The 20,016-nt window shown below is 49.4% G+C and overlaps 1 protein-coding gene across 10 annotated transcripts in view; it reads right to left on the bottom strand.

Annotated features, from left to right (window-relative positions):
• dnc (phosphodiesterase dunce) overlaps positions 1 to 20,016 on the bottom strand; it is a 302,091-nt gene that overhangs the window by 98,572 nt on the left and 183,503 nt on the right. For 9 of the 10 annotated variants that reach the window (XM_025308093.1, XM_011144618.3, XM_011144619.3 and 6 more), the window contains one exon: positions 793 to 981. In XM_025308093.1, the coding sequence (XP_025163878.1) occupies positions 793 to 981 (189 nt within the window). Of the gene's footprint in view, positions 1 to 792; positions 982 to 12,093; positions 13,038 to 20,016 lie in introns of those variants that run through there. The other variant, XM_019842326.2, reaches the window with a different exon arrangement.

Genomic DNA, 20,016 nt, shown 5'->3' with positions numbered 1-20,016 from the left:
CTTGATTATTTATTATATATCCCTAATATGTACCAGATTTTCAAATTTTTATATCGAATGACTGACAAACACGATCCTTCTCCAATCATCTTCGGACTTCTCCATACGCTTCTTCGGCGCAGATTTTCACCTGACGGTCTTCAACGGTACCTCGCCGGCGCCGAAGCGAACGACTGGTGTGATCGCAGATCGATACGATTCGCTCTGCGACTCGAGCGAGTGAACAAACACACATTCGTGCGGAATCATATCGGCGACACTTGCGCGAACGTTGCTTCGACTTTCGCGACTTCGCGTCTCGTTCAAATACTCAAAACTCACCGCGCGCGCGAGTGCGGGCCGTCGTTGAAAGACGGCGGGAAAATAAATGATGGAGCCGGGCATGTTCCGTTTGATTAATGCATCCGTTTGCAAGCGCGTCGTCAGAGCGCGGAATGATAAATGTCATTAGGCGCGCTACGTGATAAATAAATAAATAACCGAGACATCATAAATCGTGGCGCGGCGCGCGGCTCGATTTCAGACCCGTGAAAGCCGATAAATCCTCCTCCGGCCGACTCGCTCGCTCGCGTCATTGAGGAAAATGGCGTTACTGACTCTCTTTTCCCAGGCTCTCCGCGTCGAAGCAACCTCCGCGCCGGGGCTACCACCTTCGCTATCTCGCGCTCGTGTCGCTCGCTCGCAGCTCGTAAGCCCCGATTTACTGATAATCGATTTATAACGCCCGGTCGTGCCGTCGTCGCGAGGGAGATATCGATCTGCCGGGAAAGGTGTTACGGGCGGCCTGCTCACCTTTCACTGGCGATGGAGCTGTTCCGAGACATCGACTTCGGCGACATCTCGAAATCGCTGTCACTCCGGTATAAGAAGCTCTCCCTCCGCTGGGGCAGCGTCTGGAGAACGAGCCCCGCGCTCGGTGAGGCGCCGCCTCCGCCCCCGGCGCCGCCGTCCAAAGTCGAGGCGCCATTCTCCACGTCGAAGCTGCAACGAGAAATGTTCTCATTGGGAGATCTCGTCATTGGAAAGAGCGGATTATGGGGAAAGCGACCGCCTTGGAAAAATCGAGCGCTCGCACCAGAGCTTCCTCCCCCCCTCCCTCCCTCCCTCCCTCTTACTCTCGTCCTGCCGGCTGGAAAGTGTCTCCCAGTGGATGCACTCTGCGAAGAGCAGCACCACGTCGCTGATCTCTTTACGTCAGTGCACTTGGGACGTGACGTCAGAGCGAGGGAGAGGGAGAGAGTGAGAGAGAGGGAGAGGGAGAGAGAGAGAGAGGCACGAGGAACTCTGCGGACTGAGGACTTTAATGACCGTTCGCTCGCGAGCGATCCTCGATCGACGGCTCGATATCGCGATCTCGGAGAGATCGCCACGCGGAAACACGGGGAACCCTCGGCTTCTCGCGGCTCGTCGCTTAAAGCGACGCGTTCGAAAGAACGGAGCGGAGAACTCGTTATGCAGGCTGCCGCTCTTTTCGTACATGATGAATGGAATTGAAATATATTATTGATCACGCGGAACCTTTATGAATTTCTGCTTCTAGTCCACAAACGGGCACGGTGAGCAGAAATGAGGGGAATTGATTGGCTGCCTTGCTCCTCGGGAAGAGCGAGGGGAATTTCCTTCGCCCTCGCGGGAGTGGGTGAGTGAGTGAGCGAGCGAAGTGTTTTGTTGAGCGTCGATCTAACGCCCGTTTCTGCTGCAACCGGCTGGTTACTCCAACAGGATTGACCAGTCGCATCTGTCGTTAATCGGTATTGACGAACACGGGAATAATCAGCCGGTTCAATCGATCACAGTTGGTAGGAATGGGAATTAGAGAGAGAGAGAGAGAGAGAGAGAGAGAGAGAGAGAACGAGTCCTCTCTCTGAATTATACAGTATAATTCGTACGAAGAAAGAGTAACTCGGTTAGTGCAACTGAATCTTCAGTCGTGGATCAGGAGAGAACTCGACTGTACAAGCAGCAAGATCTCTCCGCAGGAGACCCGTTTCTACTCATTGTCAGCCAATTGCTCTCAGTTGTCTCAATGGAGCTGTAATGCAGCTTGACGTCCGCACGCGAGAGTGTTTCGGTGTGTCGCGGTGTGTAGAGGAAAATTTATTTCTCGTCGCTGAATCTTCGTCTGGTCTCCCCCATTCGATCGCATACAAACTGAGATTTGGCGAAATTCGTTTCGGCCTCATACGATATTCAGGCGAACGAGCGCCAAACGTAAGAACTTGTATGCGAAAATCATCTGTCAAGATAAATCAAAGCCGTTTTGCGCATCCCCAAACGTCTCGGTCTGTTCAGTGTAAAAACATGAAGCAAGCATACAGAGTGTAGCAGATTACCCGTTAACCCCGATTTTTTTGTAAGTGCAACGTTTTAGAAAGAAAATGTTTTAGACAAGAGTTGTATGGGGAGTCCAAGGGGGACATAAAACAATTATATCAGTTTGTTTACAGACGGCGTCACTTTCGAGATATTCACTGATCATTTCACTTTTCTTTTAAATGGAAACACCAATTTTTTATTATATCATCTTTTTCTACCGATTAATTTGAACAACTTCTTTTTATCTGAAACATCTTTTTATTTGCCTAATATTTTTTGAGATATTTAAGGAAAACTTGGCAACTTTTTTTTAATATTTAACTTACGATATCTCGCTGACTGCTTGTCGGAGGAGAAAGCGGTAGACTAGACCTTTTTACTCTACTCTTTTTACTCTACTTGGTCTCAAGAATATATTGTTACAATAGCGCCCTGACTTCTGTTAATTTGATGACTTTGGAATCTCCAAAAATCGATAAGTAAATTATCGATGCAAATTCCGACGTCGCAAAGTAATAAGTAAGCTTTGAAGCTTTAATTTGTTGATCTGTAATGGATAATTTTCTCGCACACAAGTACTTGCGCGCTCCTGTATCGATCTCTAATACTTATTTCATCAAGCCAAGCTCTTCTCCATGTTTACATGTACACCTAATTATAGTAATTAAATTAATTATATTAATAACCGCGATGAAACAAATTTTCACGATGTGTCATACGTCACCGCCGCAATTGACGAGAGGGAAAAAGTACAGCAAGACATCGCCGGGAAAGCGAATCACGCGTGTGCCACGGATATTTATTTTCGCAGTATTTCTATTTCTTCTTCCTTCAACTTGCAACGCAAGTCTATTTCGGTCCGGCCGTTACTGCCGCGCACGCGACGTTTCTTTTCTATATCGCCAAGTATTATTCCGTCCTTCCGGTGCTCCCGAGTTTCGTCGCTGTGCTCTTACTCGCATCGCGCGGCCACCGCTTTTGTACTACTCCTGTCATCATCCGCGCGACCGAAGCGCGCGCGCGCTTCTGCCTGAGAGGTGAGATTATCCCGATCGAAAACTAGACTGCTGTGTTTAGCTTCCGACGGGATTCACATCGAAAACAACCGTTCGAGGTCTTCGACCATGCAGACGCGGCTCGGACAGACGGAAATAGACGCGCTGGAAGCCACCAAGAAACGTAAGTGGAATGACGCTTTGACGAAAATAAATATCCGAAATACGCACGATTCTCGTTTCGCAACGCGCGCGGCGCCCGAGTAAAACGCGCTATTTTCCAACGTCCTGGAAACAATGCCGCGCACGGTTCGCGGAAACGGACCCCCCCCGGCTTCTCGTCGGGCTGATTAATAAGGTCTACGGTGCACGCGAAAGCGTAAGCAGTTCGACACCGGCAATAAGCAAACTCGCCGACTACAGTCGATTATTCCTGGACCGTGAAGAGAACGATGGTTGACTATGGTTGGCTGATTTGCTCATTGTTTACCTCCCACTGCTTACTGCTTTTTGTCTGTGTGTCATGAGCTCGAGTCTCGATTCGGGTCACCGACGTGAGAATAGCTAGATGGAGTGTGCGCGCAGTCGGCTGATTAAAGGCTGCAATATTTCTCTTCGGCGAGTTTTGCAACGCATCCGAGAGAAAAATGAATTTCTTTTGAGAGTCGAGGAAAAGCAAATTTTTCTGTTAGATACGGAATGCATCGCGAAACTCGCGTCGGAAACGGTATTGCAACTTTTCAATCGATCGACTGTATTGTTAATTTTAGGCAAGAAGAAGGTACGTCAATTTTGAGCTGAAGAGGAAGTTACCGTACTCGTTTTGTCCTTTTTACGCTTTGGCTCTTTAGTTTAACAATTGTTACGACATACGGGACAATGAGAGTCAAATTGTCGGTCTTTCTCGGTGATAAGATCTGTATATTTATCCTAATGTTATTTAATTCTTATTATTATATATATTACATATATTATATACAATTTATTATTATACATATTATTATATATATATATATATATGTGTGTATATTATATATATTATTATATGTAAATATATTCATTATGATTAAAATTATAATAATATCAGATAGATATAACAATAAACTATCGGATTTTTACTATCGCCCGTTTAGATTTTTACACTAACGCCTACACGCCTATAATAAATATTTTCACGCCGAAAGAAGCAGACGACTGGGCTCGTATTATCCGTCATATGGCAATTATTGTATTTACTTGGTAAATGCACAATAGCGGGCTCGCTATTCTTGGTCGGCTTCGAAATGCGTCCGTCTTGTCTGAGGGAGGAATTTCTTCGTCATTGTGGAAGAAGTCCCGTTGAAGAAGCCGGATGATGCATTTTGAAGCTCACGCAAAAAGCGACAGAGGTAATTCTTCCGCCCGCGCTGCTTTTTACGTCTCACGACACATCGACAAGTCCACCGTAAATCGCCGCGGCAAATCCTGCCAGGGACGTTACTCAAGTGCCCGCGAATGTCACAATTCCAACCGCGAGTTGCCGCAAAGGTAAATGCATCCAAGAGAATTGCGACGAGAAAATCCGGAGGAGCACCGCGGCCTTCCCTTGCCGCTTAATCACCGCTCGCGGGTAGAATGTGCCGTCCAGATATTTTCCGATATTGATAATTCAGGTGAACTGTAATATCCGCTGAATCAGCAGCGACCGCTGATGGTCGACGCGGCATGACGGCCGCGAAGATTCATCGCCGCACGGTCTCGATCGGCGAAGAAGAGGCGCGAAAACGGGCGCAAGCGGGATCCTCCTCGTTACGCTAACGACGCGCCTGGAGGCGGCGCGTCTCCTCCTCTGGCGACGCCGGGAGGCTGCTGTACCCTGTTTCGGGCTCGTGTTGCGTCAAATATATCTAATTAAGGCTCGGGGGAATGCCGGCCAGCTCGACGAGCGGAAAATTCGTCACGCCGGCTGCTGCTCGTTACGGCGTTACCCCTCGCTTTAGCGCGCGCCGATAACGCGCCCGCGCGTGTCACTTTTCGAGATGACACTCACGCGTCTCGGAGGAGGATAACTCGCGCCGAACCTCCACATCGCGCTCATCTCTCCATCGGGCGATCTCGAGCGCTGAGCGGTGCGCCGAGGGTGAAAATTGGAAACTCGTCGGGTCGGTCGATAGAAAATCCGCTCGAAATTGCGTCGGAATCAAGTTGAGATCACGCAGGGGGTAGCGATCGATTTGACGTTTCGAAGATTTCATCGCGATATCTGGGAGATTTTTTGTAGATGTCGACGATTTAGCCGGCGACTTCTTGGGTGACTTCTTCCACATAGAGAGAGAGAGAGAGAGAGAGAAATGTTTGGTCGGACGAACCAATTTTCCGGTGAAATATCAACGGTTCAGAAACCACAATTGAAAATTGCGGAATTCTGTTGCGGTTAATCATAAATATTGATAAATTAGAGCGAATTCCGACAACTTCAAGCGACGTTTCTGTATCATTTATATTTCACCGGAAAATTGTCTCATTCAACCAAACATTTTTCTTCGTGTAGATGTCAAGTCGACATACAGACATACAACCGACGAAATGTCACGCGAATGAGATATCGACGGAGAATTGAGTCTTTGTCCAACCGAACGATCCGAAAAATCACCGCCGATATCGATCATCGACCTGCAAACCCGGGAACGAGGGGAATCCCTCAGTGTGCGCGCGCGCGCGTGCGTGCGTGCGTGCGCTCGGTGAAATTTCCGTTAAATGCAAGAGACTCGCGCGGATGCAATTACAATGGTGGCTGAGCGAAAATACAATGGCTCTTCGGAGGGACCCGACGAGCGGGCAAACGCGCACTGGCGCGCATTAGCGCACACTCGCTCGCACACTGTAGCAACGAAATTGCGTGTTTTCAAAGAGTCCACAAAGTCGGAAGCGAGCAGTTACCGTGGTCACGGTAGCTCGCCCGCAATAATGCACGTCGGCCGCTTAATTAAATTTTCTTTGTTTACATCGGCGACGAGCGCCGACGTATCGCGAGCGCGCCGTCTTCGGCGCGTTTTCCCGCAATCGCGGTTGCGATTGCGATCGTTAGTTACGTGGTATTATGTAAACCTCGTGATTAATCCCGTAACCTTGCTATTCGATGACTAACAGCGGCCGTGTCGATTATGGCGGCCGCTTGTGCGCGCGCGGCTCCGATTGAGAATGCGATTGATGCGAAACGACGAGCGGCCGGCGTCCGCGGGAAAGACACGCTCCTCAAACAAGCCGCACGAGAGCACAGGCAAGGCAAGGTTTGTTTGCGTTTTTCGTCGGGCCGAGCCTTCATGGCTAAATATTGATTGCTAGCTGAGATACAAGTGTCACCGATTCAAGCGCAGCCGATTCGCGCGACCGGCCGCGCGCCCATCTTCATTCACAGAGGCGATATCTTCGCGATGTCGCGAGATCGCGTGTCTTCGGCTGCTCGTAGGCAGGTCTCACCTGATAATAAAATTCACGCCTCGATTATTTTGTCTTAATCCTTGGAGCTCGGGATATTTTCATCTTAGATCTTCGGAATGTGTGTTAGTCGCAGAATTGTGAGATACCTCCAGTATCGCAACGATCGCATACAGGCAGGACCTCACTTCCACTATGATCCGACGAGGCAATTCGTGAAGTTGTACAATTTTAGGGGAAAAAAAAAAAATAATAAAAATTAGGATTCAAAGCGTTGATTTCGATAATCCGCAATTTGCGACAAAATGCGGGATTGAAGAAGCAACCGAGGAGTCAAAGTTACACGCGATATACACATCTATGAAATCTCCATCGTCCTTCGGATTATGCGGCACAAGAGCTTACGATTTTAGCGAGGGACTTTTTTATATGTATACTGTACTCTCGCATTCATATTTATATCCTTCTGCACGGAGAGAATGCTGTTGGATCAATAGCATTGGTCAACAGAGAGAGAGAGAGAGAGAGAGAGAGAGAGAGGGAGAGAGAGAGAGAGAGAGAGAGCGCCGTATAATTGGAGTAGAAACTCGTCGATTCAATGGCAATATTATCGAAACTAATGGCCGAGCGATTAACGACAATATATTAGCGCATTAGTCCCACAATTTTGCTACTGAGTCAACAAGTTTCGCTCCAATTTGCTCCGCGAGAAGACACGGGCCTCTCATCCGGAACGGTAGATTAGCTCGAATCGCAACAATTAATTCATCGATAACACCGAGTGACAGCCGCGCGCGTCAATGTAACACCGCGCGATTTATCTTCGCCGACCGACACGTTTCGCCCGCTCCCGGCGAAATGATTGTTTATCCGACGGCGGGACTCGTAGCCGTTTATCAGCAGCGAGCGAACAACGCATTGTGTGCCGTCGCGTGTCCGTCGATCGGCGAATTCGCGAGCGATTTTGACAGATTTTGACAAGCAGATGTGTCAAGCCTCGACGAAGCCCGATTCTTCCTCCCGCGATTTTTCACGTCGTACGTGCACGAAAGAGGCAGAGCGGATGAGAGGTCGCGGGGAGGGAGAGCCGAGCGGCGGTCGACTCATTAAAACGCGATGCATAATTAAACCGCGTTTATTCGGGCACGCGGTCGATACAACTCCGGATTAATTAAAGCGTATCCCCGATATGCAGGCGGAGCGCCGCCGCTGAGGCCGGACACACCGAGAGATCGCACGCGGCTCAACAATGTAATTCACCGCTCGTCATTAATAAAACAAGCGCGGGAGCGACGACTGTTTACCGCGGCGTCTCCGGGGCGTCGATGGCGAACGCGTCGTTAACAAGCGCGACGAAACGTCGCGGGGCATTAATTGATCGTGAGCCGCTAACGATTAATCACACGTCGCGGCCGGCCTCAGTGGCAATTCAGCAAATTGCCATCACGGGGAAAGAAGGAGAGCGAGTGTGCCCGGGAGAGCTGGGGTGCCCGCTTCGTCGATTGTTCCGAAGTCGAAACGTCTAATTGGCCCCGCCGGCCCGGTCAATTCGCGCATTCACGCGGCCCCGCGTCTTCGCTCGACTTCGTCGTCATTGAGCGAGGGCTTCTGGTTATCGATCGGCCGCCGCGGAGTTCATTTCCTGCCACGTTTCGTCGTGCTCAAGCGCCGGTAAATGAGCAATTTCGCGTCGCGGTTGCGCTCGCGGCCGGCTGCCCGGCCGGCGGGAACGTGGATTTGCGGCGACCGACCCCCCCCCCCCGTAACTGCCCGAGCAGAAATTAAATACGGCAATTTTTTATGCCTGATACGGCATGACTAGGCAAGCCATAAGAAGGCATTGCGAGTGGTCCTTATCCGGTCAAAACGTGGCAATTGCCTTGCAATATTTTCCGGATTATACCCTGACTGCAGCGATGACGTCATTATTTGGATGCCTGATTTGGATGGTACTGATGCACATTTGATCAGGTTTCTCGATTTCAGGCAATTTTATCAGGGCATTATGCAGCAGTGCGTTTCAACTCCTTATTACGTGCCGGGTCCAGTAAAGTTATCCGGGTCCTATTTGAAATTTCCGGAACCCGGAAACCGGACTGGGTTTTAACACGGCCGTGGGACGATGTTCTGCTCGAGTGCGTGCGTCTCGTGCGAAAGGCACTCTCGCGAACCGAAAATTGTCAGGGCCATCCTCACGAAGCATAAGGCCCCGATAAAGCTGAAAGTAGGATGCCCTAAAACGGGATGCCTTATTATTATCAATCACATCAGGCCCCGAGATAAATCTTTTAGGGATACCTTAGATTTTACGAAATAAGACTTTGACAAAAGGAAAGCTGATAAGGATCTTGAAAGGATTTTTATTAAGAGTGTCTTGGATTTTACAAAATAACGTTTTAACATGGAAAACTGATATGGGCCTTAGAAGGATCTTTAGATACACAAAATCAAGTTTTGTTATAGAAAATTAATAAGATCTGAAACGTATAATAAAATTGTCATGGTCATTGCCACTAAAGCCCTATTAATTTTTCTACTCGGGTTATTGGGGTTGGGGAGTCGGGGGAAGGGTGTCGGACTGGTAAGGAGAGGTTGCGTCAACGGGGTTGGCTCCGCAGCGGAAAAGTAGAGTCGCTCAGCTCGAAATAATCAGAGAAGCGGTGCTTCAAGCGCTCCCATCGTGAATATTTTTCTTTCGGTACCCCCGGCTTGGTCGGCAAGGGTGCGTTTGTACAAATGCGAGATCTCTCTCTCTCGCGGTTGTTAATTCATCCACCCGGTTCGTGCTACGAGCAGTAAAGGCGAGGTAGGAACCGCCCGCTCGCGAATACTCGATAAAATTGATTCTCGAGTCCCGGAAATTTTAAATATGCCCCTGACTCCGCTATTCGAATGCTGGCGGTATCATCAGGATCATCCATAAGCAGATGGCGATATCTGAGGATACCGCCGAGGAGCCTGCGGCGGAAAATCGTTGCTCGCGAATATCAAAGACTCGGATGGAATTACGGCCAAAGTGACGTACGCCTTCAATTACTCGCGGCGCTCCCGCAGAGAGGAAAATATCACTTTGCTGCTAAGAGAAGCAATTGTTCGGTTTAATTATCTTCGGCAAAGGATATTTTCTTGATAATACTCTTGAGACATTATAAATTTGAGAAAAGCTCATTACCGTGCGCTCGAAAGGAGAATCTATTTCTCTGTTCGAGGATATTATAAAACTTATACTCTCTATGCGGCAAGCAAATTGAACTTTTCCCTCGTTGAATTGAATATTCTTTAAATTAATGGTGAAAATTCGTCTTTAAACCAATATTACCGGCGAAAGCGCTAAAGTTGCCAAGATTCAGAATATATTTCGAGCAAATTTAACGCGCTATAATAATAACGAACTTGTAAGTCGACAATTTGCGGATACGTGAAATATTTAAAACAAATAACATTTCAAGTAAATGTTACTGCTATTCAGGCGTATATTTTGCGGACGAGCGCTGCACAATCAACGATATGTTGATACCAGGTAAATACCGTATATACTCGTAAACGGATTCTACCCGGCCGGATGTCTCGTATCCGGGTGGTATCCGGATTCCGGAAGAAGCAATGGAATCCTGTCGGCTTCGACAGGCACTTCTGCTGCACGGAGCCGCTCGGCGCGAGTATTCGCGCTCGGTGCGGATTGTCCCGAGCAGGGTGTGTCCGCGTTCGCACGTATCCTGCCTGTGGCACCGGCACGCAAATCCGCGTGAATTCGTGCAAATTCATTTTCCGCCATCGGACAAATTCCGGGGGCCCGTATAATCGCGCGTGGGTGCATTAGGATAATTGCATTAGGGTAATGCTCGCGCTTTGCAGTATCCGTGTAACCGTGATTGCCGGATTATCAGTCGCCATCTATTATTTCCCCGCTCATTTCCTAATGCATCTTTTCTGCCGCGCGCGAGCCGGATCGCCTTGCGAGGCCAGGTGGTGATATCGACGATATCTCGATATCAGCGCGCTGAAGTCGCGCGTACAAACAACAGAGACGTGTTAAACCCGCGTTCACTCGGATACGTGTCTAGCCGAGGCGCAGCGAACGATACTACATCAAGGCTACCGCGACTGATTACCGCAAGTAAATCGAGTGCTTCAAAGCGAAACACGTTCTCGAAAGTCTGGACAGAATTTCTACTATTCGTCAATCGGTGACGATAAATTCGATTAAATCGCCTAAATAGGCACGCTGGCAAATTATCGCTTGTATATGCTACACAACGTATCACAAGCAGACACTGAAAAAATTAAAGGTTTCGCTGCTATTGATCGTATATAATCATTTTCTATCTCGATCTCCATCCTTAATGGCTCCGTAATTTCAGCTGAGGGCGACCATGATATATGATCGCCATACCGAAAAATTTCCATCGAGATCTAAAATCCGTGATTTCCGAAAAGTAATGGTATTTCAATTAGGAGAAATAGAAAAGCTCTTCCACTTTTCATATGACACCTCAATTGAAATACCATTATTTATTCTTTTTCATGATATCTCTATTAAGATCTCTCTTATACGGGAAAATTTTTCGAATATCTCATTTCAGGTGTCGATAAAAATTTTTCAGTAGAGCGGACGTTCCGACGTCCGCAAATCGAGCCAGCGACTGTCTTTTATCATTCTCTCTCTCCCTCTCTCTCCCTCTCCCTCTCTTACATTACTTTATTTTAATCAAAGAACCTTACAATCGTTGACTCGACGTAATAAGAGTCTTGTAAATACTCGATGGGTGGGTAAACCTGATGTTGTCGAGGAGATTTCAAGTTCCACGCTCAACGGGAAACGTAGCTTTGATTCATCGTGAGTGAACCGCAATGGAGACTTCTTCCTCTATTTTCTTCTCTCCATCTCTGTCCTTTCTCTCTCTCTCTCTCTCTCTCTCTCTCTCTCTCTCTCTCTCTCTCTTTCTTTCTCTCTCTCTTTTTATACCGCTATTTGTCAAATAGACATTTCCAAGCGTTCCTTCAAGGTTCTCTCCACGCACGCACATAAAGTAGCTCGCCATCTAAGCCACGCAATTTATCACGATAAATGGGGCTTTAATAAATTTAAAGCTGTATCGAGAATCTTGATCGATGCACGCATAAGAGACTGCGCCCTCTGCGTGAAAATCTCACTTCCTTACCCTAACCTAAACCAACCTAACCTTTAAAATCTTCACTTAACCTTACTTTATCTTTACTTAACCTTTGGATCTTTACTTGCGTGTCTTGCTTCCTGCGAGGGGCATCTCCCCTATTAGCGCGTACTAAATCAATCGATCCGCCCATCTATCTCTTTAATTTTAACCGGAGACGCTGGTGAAGAATATCGGGGGGGGAAACTTACGGCACTGCGACGTACAGCAATTTCGGGTGCGGCTTCGCACACGAGAGCGTGGAGACGCATCCGCTGTGCCTTCTGAAGGAGGTCACCGGAAGTGAAACTCGCATGGTGCCCGAGTCCCTTCGCGCCAGTCTGGGTGAGACCTCGTGGGATATAAGAAGGGCGTATTCGTTCATCCTGAGATACGGCGCAGCTGCCCGTCCGACCTCGCTCCGCGACCTCTCTCGCTGGATTTGTAAGTTCCCGCTCTCTCGTGCGACTATCGGTGCGAAGAGAGCCCCCCCTCGCTTCGTTACGCGTCCTCGAGGTCGCGTGTTCGAAACGCTCGCGCACCACCACTCCCGTCCGCGTTTTTCTTCCGCGTTCCACGCGAGCACCGCTCGTCGTCCGGCCTAACCCCCACAGCTTCTTCCGGTCGATCGTGATGCGATGCGAGCCGGGATCGTACACGAGACCGGCGCGAATCGTCCCGCGCGGATCGTCGCCGTCAGCTCTCCCCTCGGCCGATCGATTCGCACGTGGACTAGACGCGGTCGCCTCTCTCTCAGGAACGCCCTTCACGTCACGTCACTTCCGTTCACGTCGCTTTATCGCAGCGATTCACATGTCCGGGCGCGAGGGCCGCGTAATCTCCCGCGCCGGTCTCTCTTCTTCGCGATCACCACGCGCGTTGTGTCTGCGAGAGAGACGTTGTTACATCGGCCACTAGGAGAATAACAGTCGCTGACACCGCAGTGCGCATGCGCGCGCGCGCGTACGCGGCCAGTAACGGCAGTGCTGCCAGGTTAGGGGATTCTCCCCTCAAATTTAGCGGTTTGCGGTCCTTATCGGGGATTTTTTGGGGGAAATAAATAGTTTGGGGTTAAATCACAAGTTCAGGCTTATTTACGGGGTTTTTGCGTTGATCTAATGGCTTCTGCGCGTGGAAACTTTTTCGCGCGATAAGGCGCAACGCGGTAGCCAATCAACGTGCCGCTTTTTAGTAATACTCTTACAGATAGGATAAAATCTACTTGACTCAACTGGAGAAGCGTTGGAACGGACCAATAATAGCGCTTCCTTGAGTACTCTGAAACGCTTGTAACTTCAAGTGAATCCTACGGAAAGGATGTGTTCTCCGTTATTTATTCAATTTTGGCCAATGCCGAAAGCATCTATAATATATGTCACGTAAACTGTAGATTTTCTCAGTGCCGGCAATGAATATCGCATCCCGCAGTCTATACCTATCGCAGGCCCGCGGTATTAGCGCGCACTCAATGCGCGTCATCCCGATTGGACACAGACCGATCAGATTGTTTACTTACTTAAGGTTAGATTAAATATAACTAATATCGCATCTAATCGTGCTGTATCCAATCTGACCTCGTCTTCTTGAAACTTTTGCGTACATACAAGTGCCATTCCGCGAATATGATATCGTAAAATATAAACCACATAATGACACATTGCGTGGCACAAATCTCAATACGGCCCTGCCTTTAATCCGTCCAAATTTTGACTCGGAGAAATGTTTTCCCGCTGAACTATCTTTCCAACGCTTCTTGCACGAGATGCGGAAACAGAGAGTTGGCGATTAATTGTTATTGCTTTAGCGGCACGAATAATAAAAACAGTTAGGGTAAACATTGGGGGATTTAATTCTAGCTTCGGGAGATTTTAGGGGATTTTTGTATTCACTTTAGGGGGGAATCGCGGAATGGGGTCTGGCAACGCTGAGTAGCGGCGGCATCGCAGTTTTATGAACAAGTCTCGCGTATTTATCTGTGCCGCCGTGCGAGATAACGTGCGCCACGAGAATATATATATATATATATATATGCAATGTATTTATGTGTATATACGAATATATATCCCAGAGTTTCGCGTAACTCGACAATTTAGTGCCTCGGTCGCGCTCACGGAGTTTCGAGAGAGCGCCCGGCCATTGTTCGCCACGCGTTCGCAATTGTTTCGCCGGCGGATCGATTGGGGGGGGAGGGGGGACCTCCGTCGACTTTTCTCACCTCTCGCACTTTCATCTCACGTGAGTGATGGAGCCGGCAGTTTGTCGGTTACCGGCCGGTTGTCGCGCGGAATCTTATTAATCGCGCACGGGGATCTATTAATTAGTCGCCTCTCAATCATTAGTTATTATGTATTTCTTTTTAACCCCTATGATATTCGATAAAATCCCGCGAGAGGACAATTCACGATGAAACTTGCGCTACTTTGCGAGCAAAGAAGACCGACGAGCGTAGTTTACGCACGTTTTAATAACAATCGGCGTATTGAAGGAAACTCGAGCGTCCGAAACCGACTGCAGGTACGAGTGAGGTCGAAGAACAAACGGAATCAAAACACTTTGACTCGTCCTCTTCTAACATTATCATCCAACGTTTCCTCTATTCAACGTAACGATACAACTCATCGTTCATGGATTCACAACGCGATTACACGCGACTCCACTCCGCGCTAAGCAACAATTTCATCACCATTTGACATTACTCGACGCGCCAGCCCGCCGGAGAGAAACATCGCGCTGCAGTCGGCGGAAGCGAAAGTTCGCTCGATCGCGTGATTCGCTCACTTCTCCAATTCTCGTTGTGTTCTGAGATACCCAATCGATCCCCAGGTATCGTCCTCGGCTCCGGCGGTTGCCTGGAGGCGGCGGTTGCGACTCATTCGTTTCGCTAACTGAATACACAGGCTGTACGCGCGGCGTACTATAACGAGACGACCGACATTTCCCCGCGATTGCCGTACGCTTTCGCTCGAGAACTCGAAGTCTCTCCTCTCCGGTCCAAGTGCCAACTCCGGGATACGTCGCCAGAGCTAGCGATGGATCTCATTTACCGGCCAATTTCAAAAGTCTACAGCGGCCCATCACACGGCAAAGACACTCGTCGACACCGGCGGCCATTCGGAAAAATTGCCTCCTCCTCCTCCTCCGGAGGGAACGAAGACGAGAAGCCAGAAGCGCGGACGGCCGATATTGCCACTCTCGCCGTTGACGCGTTTCGTTTGAGTAAACAGTGGAGAGTGAGAGAGAGAGAGAGAGAGAGAGCTCTCTCGCAAAGGCAAGGGGGCAGCGGAGAAGGGAACAAGCGTAACATCAAAACGGGAATGCATCATTCATAAAGCGACGGGGAACAGCGAGCAAGACGCGTCTTAATGGAATCTGTAAAGTTACCGTAATGAGAAAGATACGCGGGAGGAGGCCGTTATCTTTGAAGTCGGCGACAGTTGTTACGGTCGTCTCGCCGGACGATTAATTTGCCGGGGTGACTCGTAAGCGAGTCCTCGAGGCCTCCGAGGACGAGGTCGATTTCTCTCTTTTGACGGCTCGGGGGAGGATGCCGACCGAGCGCGGTTATACGCACAGGTTATCCGAATGTAGGCGATGAACTTCGACTCGCGGCTTTCGTTAAAGGTTATTTGCACGGTGCTGCTCCTTCATTCGCTTTGAGCAAGCTTCTTAATTTGCCAGCGAATTTGCTGGTAAACATTTCCTCTGGACGCCCGATTTTCGTTCGCTAGCGTCTAAAACATTTAGAATTCACTGGCCAAGATTTCTTCCGAACATACGATTTTCATTCGCTAGCGTCTGAAATTCAGAAGACGCGGTTGTCTCCAAAAGTTAAAGTTAAACATGTCCAACTTTGTCGCAGCGACCGCTAAGTGTCGCGTCTTCTGGATTTTAGACGCCAGTGAAATTTACGGTCTGAAAGAAGTTTCTACCAAATAATAATTCGCCGGCGAAGTTGCTGGTAAAAATTTCTCCTGGACACCCGATTTTTTTCATTCGCTTAGCGTCTAAAATTTAGAAAACGCGACCGTCCAGTGATCAAAGTTGAACACGTCCACAGCTTCGTCGCAGCGGCCATTAGATGCCGCGTCTTCTGGATTTTAGACGCTAGCGAATAAAAATTTACCGTCTGACACGAATTTGTGCCAGCAAATTCGCTGGCGAATTAAACTTGCTCGAAGCGAATAAAAGCAGCACCGTGCAAATTATCCGTTAGAGGTGTGCAATGTTCTCCGGCTCGGTTAGAAATCGACGTGTCTAACGGGGGGAAGTCCGCGGCGATTCGCTTTGATCGAGAGGCGCACGGCGAGACAGCGAGGGGGAGGGGAGGTTAGGGGGTTGAAACAGCGGGACAAGTGAGGGAGTTTGAGACGCGGATAATATCAGGCGTTTCTTCGTTTGCGCTTCGGTAATGGATTTGTCATCGCCGGTTTTAACTATCCTATCGTACACTACACTCGCCCCGACGAGTCGCGAGCGCGCAAAGTTTTCGCGCGACTAACATGACGGACGTAGAGCGCTCGCGCGCAGCTTGCGTAACGGCGCACTTCTTGCGGCGAGACGGCGTAACGGCACTTATTTTGTCGTCGTCGTCGCAACGAAGACGCTGACGTGCGTCTTTTTCCAGGCCGCGCCTGCGATTGCGGTGCAGAGGCGGAGCCGATTAGCCGCGCCGTTTCCGCGAGCGAAAATCCCTGTCGCTGACGCGGCGCGACTAATTAGCGTCAACGTGAAACGGCGCGGCGCGATCGGCGCGCATTTCCGATCGGATGACACGCCGAGGACGCAGCCCGGGCAGGATGAGAGAGAGAGAGAGAGAGAGAGAGAGAGAGAGAGAGAGAGAGAGAGAGGAGAGCACGTAAATAGCTCGCGGAGAAACGCGTGGTGCGTGGCTCGGTGCGTCGCGAGAACGGGACGTCCGGCGTAAATTTGGAGCGGCATTAGGCGAAGGCCGCGCGAGTAATTAATCGATCGCGGCTTTCTTCGCGGACAAACGACACGCGCCGGTGTGTTGAAATCGGGAGAGTTGGGGAGAGCGCGGCTCGCGATCGAAACGCGATCGAGTCGCCTTGGTCTTATGTAACGCGCGCGCGTGCACGCGAAATCAAAGTCCGCGAAGTTCGGGTCGTTTGGATCTCCGCAGTGTATCATCAGTCGCGAGAGGGAGGAAAGGGGGAACGGGAATTTTCCGCATCATTTTGCCGCGCATGATAAACGACGCGCGTCGATCGCGCGCCGGCAGGGCGTCGTCGATTCACACTTCGGGGTCGTAATAGTCGAGAGAGAATGTGTGCGCGAGTGCAACGCGAAAAAGATTGCTCGAATCGACGGGGGAAACGAAAGTTCCATCTTTGCCCGGCTCGAATTTGCAGTCGAGTCTCTTACGAGCGAAATGTCCGGTTCTTTGAGTGGAATCTCCTCGTTCGGAGGAAATTCCGCTTCTCTGTGAACGAAATTTCTCGCGAACAGGTAATTCCTCATTGTTGCAGTCGAATTCGCGGTCCGCGAGGATCAGGAATGTTTGTTATTTGCTATTTCTGGCTCTTCCAGCGGAACTTGGCTCGTAAGAAGCAGAAAGTCCGCTTCTTGCGAACAGAATTTCCAATTCCTTCCGTCGAATTCGGCTCGCACGAATCTTCCGAGATCCCGCCTGCTCCGGCCGAAATGCATCCCGGCTAAAAATTTTGATCAGGTTCACCTAACATCGATAAGGACCTGATAGAGTGAATAAAAGGTAATTCTAAGCAAGTCAGTCCTTATAATGTTCTAACGACAAATGAGTAAAGAAGACCTTTATAAGGTTGTAATGATTGCGTCCACATTAGGAGACTAAGGAGTACCAACCTAGTGTATGATATAATGTGGTTCAGTTGATCAGGTCCTTGTCGGGATCTTATTCATTGTACCTGATATGATTTGCATTATCAAGTTTTAACAAAGCAATTTTTGGATGTCATTTCCAAATATAAAGATGTTTGCATTGAAAAGACACTTGAGATCACTTGAATATATTTGTAAAATGCTATAGAAACTATCCTTTCTTTTGGAAGTCAATAAATAGCTGTAAAATTAACGTGACATGCAACTTTTCTCTTTAACGCTACTTTATGTCTTGTCACCTTGTGATACTTTATGATCTCATGATATATTCATTTTATGTTTCTTTTCCGAAACATTTTACAAGTATGCTCAAGCGATCTAAAATATTATTTCATGCAAATATCGTTTTATTTGGAAACGACACGAAAGAATTCTCAGCGTGTCATTTCTTATTTCTGTCATCATCCAATATAGCCGTGGCGAAGTAATCGGGAGCCATAATTTGAAAAAAAGAAAAAAAACGTAATAAGGATTCCATAAGGTAACTCGATAAGGACCAGACCATGAATCCTTCCTGATATCCACGCTGCGTCACATGACTTACTAGGACCCGATAGTATTACCTTATTGGGACCTGATGTCCAAATGAGGTTAACCTGATCAGGACCATGGGATAAATTTCTAGTCGGGATCTGGCTCGCTCCTCGTCGCGTATAATGCAATCTAACTTCCGTCTCATTACGAGATCCGCGGGGATCTGAGGGGAAACAAACAAAGCGAGGCGCCGGGAGCGAGATCTTCTTCGTGTTTCCGCGCGACGGCTTCAACTCCCTTCGCCGGTCTCTGATATAACGCTCTCCTCTAATATCCCCACCCCCCCCGCGGTTTACATCGGCGCAACACTCTGTAACTTGCTTATCACGCTTGATTACGCGTATCATGATACCGATAAGTTCGTTATGCATCTCGCAGCCGCGCCACGTGCGGCGGATTCAACGAGGTCTCGAGTTCGACGCGGTCTAAATCTGGAGTTGGCGGGTTGTCAACCGGCGACGCGAAATCGACTTATAACGAATTAACGACGCGGTGGAAACCTCTCCCCCTTCTCCGCCCCTCGTCAGACTCGCGTTTACCACATTTGCCGTCATTCTTTCGAGACGTTAATTCGCGGCAACTCCTAACGCCGCCGGCGACCTTCCTCGCGGAGATACGCACGGCGGATGCACGGGCGAGAATTCGATATTTTTAGATTGCTCGTGCGCTGCAAAATGCAATAACCGTGAAGCGAGACGCGCATATCCGTCGCAGGAATCATTCCAAGGATTTTGCAAGCGGAACCCGCGCGGCCGTGTGGTCAATAATCCGCCGGGCGATGTCGGACGCGCTCGCGACAGGTATAATTCGGTCCGAGGATCTTCAGACGCCTCCGGCCAATCCCGGAGACGGATCGTCCGGTGGATCATTCGGAGGGGTAATTGCCTTCGCGCGAGGGCGGAAGAAAGGAATCGCCTCTCCTCTTCCCCCTCCCCCGCCCCGTTTCGCCTAATGGTGCTAATATAGCAGGAGTTATTAATGCTCGAACGCGCTTTCAGATATTTTTCATTATCTTCCGCCGATACGCTCTCCTTTCCCCTCCCTCTCTCCCTCTCTTCCTCCCTCGCCCTCGGGCTACAAGAAATTTCTCAAGTTCCACCACAGCCCACCGGCTGCGCTTAGCAGCGCGATATTAAGCACGTTCTACCGCGGTTACTCCCCGCGGAAGATATCGGATATTACCCTCCCCCCGGGCGCACATACTTTACACAAAATTATTTCGCCGTCGTCGCGGCGACACCCCTCTCTAAGAGGGACGCGTCGATGCACACGCACTCGCGACCCGGGCGATTATGCCCGGAGAACGTGTCTCTCCCTCGCCACCCTCGATTCTCCTCTCACTCTATCTTCCTCTGTCTCCCTCGCTCTCTCACTCTCTCATACTCGATCGCGCGCGGCGCGTCTCTCACCGGCTCGACTCATCGTCTCATTATCCTGCCGCCGCGATCCACCGAGGGACTCCCGCTCGCGCGCAGGCGAGCCGTGCGTGAAATGTCATCAAATCATTGAGCGCTTGAACTTTATAAACGCTGTGGGACCGCCGCGTCGCGTCACGTCGCGTCGCATCGCGTCACGTCATGTCATGTCACGTGCGAGCGAACGTCAAAGGTCTCACGAGTCCTCCATTTCCTAATTGTTAATCGCGAATTAAACGAGATCGAGATCGAGAGAGAGAGAGAGAGAGAGAGATTACGCGCGCGCGCGCGGCACGGGGCGCGTACGTT

Source organism: Harpegnathos saltator, unplaced genomic scaffold (assembly GCF_003227715.2).
Source record: "Harpegnathos saltator strain DR-91 unplaced genomic scaffold, Hsal_v8.6 scaffold139, whole genome shotgun sequence".
Lineage (NCBI taxonomy): Eukaryota > Metazoa > Arthropoda > Insecta > Hymenoptera > Formicidae > Harpegnathos > Harpegnathos saltator.
The sequence above is the reverse complement of the archived record's forward strand: the minus strand, read 5'-3'. Positions and strand labels throughout refer to the sequence as shown.